Source organism: Alligator sinensis, unplaced genomic scaffold (genome assembly GCF_000455745.1).
Source record: "Alligator sinensis unplaced genomic scaffold, ASM45574v1 scaffold1352_1, whole genome shotgun sequence".
Classification (NCBI taxonomy): domain Eukaryota; kingdom Metazoa; phylum Chordata; order Crocodylia; family Alligatoridae; genus Alligator; species Alligator sinensis.
In genome coordinates this window covers 147604-153348 of record NW_005843148.1, presented here as the reverse complement: position 1 = coordinate 153348, position 5745 = coordinate 147604, and the positions used below count along the sequence as shown (strand labels likewise).

At 60.1% G+C, this 5745-nt stretch overlaps 1 protein-coding gene across 1 annotated transcript in view; it reads left to right on the top strand.

Annotated features, from left to right (window-relative positions):
• Window positions 1-2816: 2816 nt before the first annotated feature.
• Window positions 2817-5745, top strand: part of BCL9L (B cell CLL/lymphoma 9 like) — a 15608-nt gene continuing 12679 nt past the window's right edge. Inside the window, 1 exon segment of the mRNA XM_025194024.1 lies at window positions 2817-3117. Within this exon segment, the coding sequence (XP_025049809.1) occupies window positions 2817-3117 (301 nt within the window).

Here is a 5745-nt window from a genome sequence, read left to right as displayed (position 1 = left end):
GGCAGGTGGGCGATTCTTCTGCCCTGCGGGGTAGGGTCCTGGAGGGAGGGCAGGGGGTGCAAACAGGAAAGTCATCTGAAAGCAGCACCGTGGCTCCCCAAGGGAGCTGCATGGGCAGTGACAAGCGATGGGTCTGTCTGGCAGCCTGTGCTATCTAGCAGCTCCAGCCAGGCACTTCCTGGAGTGGGTCAGGATGGGCGCTGCCCCACTTCCCTTGCAGGATCTGAGACCCTCTCGCAGGGCTCATGTGCCAGAAGCAGAGCCAGGATGCTGCTTTCTGCTCTGCATCCTGCCTCTGGCTGCAGCAACCTTGAGGGCATGTGCCCTGTCCTCCTGAGCAGTGCTAAGCCCAGTGGCTGCAGTCACTAGCCATTGGACTATGGGGGTGCCGGCAGCTGTCCAGAGCCCTGCAAATGCCAGGCAGCTAGTTGCGATCCCAGAGCACAGGGCAGGGCAGTGGGGGTGTGGCAGGACCCTCATTGGGAAGCTAGCAGACTGCGGAGTGGACGCCTACACGGTCAGGCGGGTGGCCAGCTGGCTCAGGGACCGCACCCAGAGAGTGGTGGTGGATGGTTCCTTCTCGGCCTGGAGGGAGGTGGGCAGTGGGGTCCTGCGGGGTTTGGTCCTTGGACTGATATTATTCAATATCTTCATCAGCGATTTGGTGCTCTCCACACCCTTGTCCCTCTCCAACTTCGGTGATGATACCAAGTCATGGGGCAAAGTTAGTACACCGGAGGGCAGGGAGCAGATTCAGGCCGACCTGGACAGGTTGGATCAATGGGCAGAGAGAAATAGGATACAAACTAATAAAGATGAATGTAAGGTACTCCACCTGGGAAGGAGGAACCCCCAGCACACCTATAGGTTGGGGAGTGTCCTTCTCAGCAGCTCAGAGGCAGAGAGGGATCTTGGAGTCATAATTGACTCCAAGATGAACATGAGCCGGCAGTGTAACGAGGCCATCAACAAGGCCAATCGCACCTTGTCGCGCATTAGCAGGTGCATGACTAATAGATCAGAGGAGGTGATGCTCCGCCTCTATGCGGCGCCGGTCAGGCCGCGGTTGGAGTCCTGTGTCCAGTTCTGGGCGCCGCACTTCAAGAGGGATGTGGGGAATCTGGAGCGGGTCCAGAGGAGGCCACTCGCATGATTAGTGGCCTTCGTGATAGACCCTACGGGGGGAGGTTGAGAGAGCTGAATCTCTTCAACCTTCGCAAGAGACGGCTGAGGGGAGATCTTGTGGCTGCCTATAAATTTATTAGGGGAGTTCAACGGGGAATAGGGGAAGCGCTGTTTACTAAGGCACCCCAGGGAGTGCCTAGGAATAACGGGTGTAAACTAGTTGAGAGTAGGTTTAGGTTAGATATTAGGAAGAAATTTTTCACAGTAAGGGTGGCCAGGATCTGGAATGGGCTGCCAAGGGAGGTGGTGCTGTCACCTAGCTTGGAGGTCTGCAAGAGGAGGCTGGATAGTCACCTGGCTGGGGTCATCTGACCTCGGTCCTCTTTCCTGGCAGGGGCAGGGGGTCGGACACGATGATCCATTGTGGTCCCTTCCGACTCGACAATCTATGAATCCCCTTCCTCTTCCGAAGCCCCATCTAAGCAGGCTACATATTGTCCCCACACCCTACCGGCTGCCTGGGGGGCGGTTCAGAGAGCTGCACCTCCCCAGGCTGGGCTCAGGAGGGCATCGCTGTGCTCCCTGGCATCATCCCACCCAGCTGTCCTGGAGCATCCCCTCTTAGGACAGGACGAGGTGTGTGACCTGGAGAGTGGGGTGATGGAGAGGATTGCCTGGCAGGTTCTTCCCCCGCTCCTGCTCCAGCCAGCATCTTCCCTCCTCCTGTCCCGCGGCTCCTCAAAACAGAGCCCCTTTCTCTCCCCTCCACCACAGCTCCTCGTCCCTTCTCAGAACTCTCCGCTGTGCCTGTCCCCTGGCCATGCCCCTGTCTGCGGGACAGGGCTTCCCATGTGGTTTGCCAAGAGCTTGAACATCAGCGGCTGTTCAACAGGGCTCAGGGTCCAGGGTTCTGGACTCTGCATTTCTGCTCTGAGTCAGAGTTGCTCTGACCACAGAGTTGCTTGGCACCTGGCAGATGGTGCCCAAAGCACTTCCGTGTGAGAGAGAGCACATGTGCGCAAGGAGCACCCATAGCCAGCAGGGGGGCGAAGGGCGACATACCAGTGTGCACGTGCCTCTGCCGTGCTGCATCTTGTGCAGCCAGAGCAAGGCGGATTCTCCATTAGCTCAAGTGGTCAAGACCTGGTGTGCGTCGCTGGCCCTGTCTCTGCTGCCCCTTGGAAGTCCCAGCAGCCCCGAGGCACAGCAGAGCCAGAGCTGGGATTCCCGTGGGCTTTAGGGCAGTGTAACACTCAGCTACGCGCAGCTGAGAAAACGCTGTTGTGCTGATTCTGTCGTCCTGCCAGAAACACCCTCCAAAGCCTGCTCGGGGGAGTCAGAGTCTTGGGCTGTCCTCGCGGAGTCCGACCGGTTCTCCATTCAGACTGCAGTTAGGCTCGCACCGTTGCCTCGTCCTAGCACTGTCCAGTGGGACAGCTCTTGTGAATTAGGACCTGCTGGGCCTTGGTGATGGCACAGTGGGCCAGATACTCTCTCAGTGGGGCAAGGGCATGTGGGTGCAGATGCCCTAGCTGGGATGTGGTGGGGTGCCAGGGCTGGGGGTCTGTAACAGGGTGCAAGCAGCTTACTGACCCCTCTCTCTCTTTGCAGGTGTTTGACCAAAGGGAAGCAGCAGCAGCAGGGACTTGGAGCTCCGTCTACTGTCGCTGCCAAAAGTTTTAGCCAATCAAATGCACCCTGACAATAAACTGACCAATCATGGAAAGACAGGTAACAGCGGTGCCCAGTCCCAGCACCATAATGTGAGCCAAGGACCCACCTGCAACCTGGGGTCTAAGGGCGTGGGGGCGGGAAATCATGGCGGCAAAGCCAGTCAGATTTCTCCTGGCAACTCTGGACTGAAAAACAGCCAGAACGCTGTCCCGAACTTCGGGTCCTTGAAGGGCAAAGGGAAGCGGGAGCGAAGCATCTCGGTGGACTCGGGAGAGCAGCGGGAAGCCAGCACCCCCTCGTTGGACACGGAACCGAAAGGTAATGCTCGCGCAGGCCTTGCCCGGGCGGCTCTTCCTTCTGTTGCCCCTTGCCCCTGGCAGCCGCTTGCATCCAGAGCAGACGGCGTCTGTCACCCTCCCTGCAGCATGGCCCCCCGGGCGGGCTGGGAGCTCCCTCCATCCTGGGCTCTGGGCTCGTCTCCTGGTGCCCTGGCGGGAGGTGCTGGGATGGTCAGGGTGGGTGTCTTCTGCCCAGCTGGCCTCGGGGCCTGCCCTGCACCGTAGCCCCTGGCTGGCAGCAGGAGGGTGTTTCCCACTGGCTGTCGGGACCTGGTGGGCAGCAGTGTGGTCACGGGTGTCAGGCCAGCCCCAGTGGGCAGGTGGGAAGCAGGTGCTGGGATTGGTCTGCTCTTCTGCGGCTTGTGGCAGAGACTAGATGCCCTGGTGGTCAGCAGGGCGGGGGGCGAGCCTGGCTGGCTGAAGAGCTCCGTGGTTTCGCTCACAGGGGACAGCTCCTGTGTGGCTTCTGGAAAATGGCTGAACCAGCACTCCTCCCTCTTGGGAGCCTGGGGCAGCCTGTAGGCTCCGTGGAGCACAGCCATGCCCAGGGACTGTGTGGGGCACAATGCCAATGCCTTGCAAAGCAAGTTCCTTAGGTAGTGTTTGAGTTTCCACCCAGGGCTGTCCTCACATGTTGGCCTGGAGCAGCTCTGCACAGAAGCAGCACGTCTGCCCTGGCCCTTGGGAAACATGTATGGATAATCCAGGCTGTGTGTGGATGCCTGCAGGAAGGCAGGAGCTGCCAGGCTGAGCTAGGCTAGGGCTCCAGCTGGGCCAGCATCCTCCTGAGCAGCCAGCACCAGCTGCCTCACAGAGTGCAGGGATGTTGGAGTGGGCTTTGTCCTGCTACTTGGAAACGTTTCTTCCTAGCCATGTGCATGGGATCTGGCTCGTGCCCTGGGGCCTGTCTGATTAGCTGGGGTTGCTCATGTTCACCATGTGAATTCACAGAAGCCTGCTCTGCCCTGGCTTTGATGTGGGTGGATCATTGCAGGGGACTCAGCATTGGGTGCTTGACTTTCCTGCTGTTCTCTGGCCCTCAGGTGTGGGTGCCATCATGTCTGACACTAATGCAACTGCAGGCCGCTTGTCCGCATGACAGGGGCAACAGGGTTCAGAGCAGAAAATTGGCAGTTACTGCTCCGGGGTCTTAGTCCAGGCCCTGCCACTGCCTGTTCCTGTGTGACTCTAGGATGATATTTCTCGCTCTAAATCTGTCCCATTGGTGGACTGGGGACAGGAGCACAGTGCTCTGGGGCTCCAGGGGAGAGGTGTCCCCAGAGGGTGAAGCAGTAAGTGCAAGCCCCCTTCCATTCCCAGTGTGCATCCCAGACACCAGTGCTGCGCCTTGCGCTTGGTGTCCGGAGCAGAAGCTGGGCAGTGTCTGGGTTTGCTGGCTCCTTCTAGTGAATAATGAGTGTCCCTCCAAGCTGCCAGCTGTGACAGGGAACCTCAGGACAAAGCTCTGGGATGCCCCCGCTGCAGACTACAGGGCCGTCCTGGTTGAACCCTGCCCCACCCTGGCCGGCCTGAGGTGAATAGCAGGGCTCTGCCGAATGCCTTGATGCTGGGATGAAAGAGCAGATCTTTGCTGTCTGTGGCTGTCCTGGTGCTGGCAGTGTGTGGGGCTGCCCCAGCCTCACCTGCTTGCAGCCTCTTGGCACCCGGTGCGGGCGAGACAGGCCAGGCCCTGAGACCAGTGAAAGCACAGGGGAGTAGCTGCTTTCCTGCCTGCTTCCTTGCTGAAAGACTTAGCTCTGGGAGCAGGAAGCCATCTGCCAGTGATGGAGCCGAGCCTTCCCCCATGCAGCCTGTGGCTGCTGCTCCAGCCAAGGCGAGTGGCTGCCAGGGCCCCCAGCTCTCACGAGGCCATCCCAGCCCTGGCCCAACTGAAACCAGCTGTTGTCCATTACCTTCTGGGCTGGGAGGGCTGGCATGTGACAAACCAAATGGCCCGTCCTCTTGGCTGTGGCACCTGATTGGGCCGATGGGGAGAGATCTGAGTGCGAGGCTGGGGCGTCAGGAGGGAGGTTGGCGTGTCTGGCTGAGGGGGGAGCTGCCCTGGGCTGGGGGGCTCTGAACCCCAGCGGGGGCAGCGAGTGCCGGTGCCGTGGTGGGAGACCTGGGCTAAGGCCGAGCGGGGAAGCTCTGGGCTGGATACCAAGAGAAGTGCCTGGCACTGTGCTAGCTGGGGGGAGAAGGGGAGAGAGGGGTCTGTTTCCACAGGGAGGGTTTGGGAGCCCTGTGGCTCAGCACCTCCCAGCTAGTCAGGGCAAAGCCTGGGGAGCTGCCCTCCTGGGAACAGTCCTTCCAGCAGCCTCTAAAGAGCCTTCCCCACCTGTTACTCCAGACTGAGGTTTGTGAATGGAGGAGACGGCTGGTATCCACTGAGCTGTCCCCTCCGTGCTCCAGCAGCTGCTCTGGCCCCATGAAGCGCCTGGGCCGTGACTGCGAGATGGTGCTGGGACTTGGGCAGAGCTGCTGGGCACCTGACAAGCAACCTTGCGTTGATGTCAACAGCCCTGTGGTGGCAGCCTGGGCCCGGGCAGGCTTTGATGGGCCCCTGTGAGGACTGGCTGCATCAGAGCAGGGGTGCACCAGCAGCAGC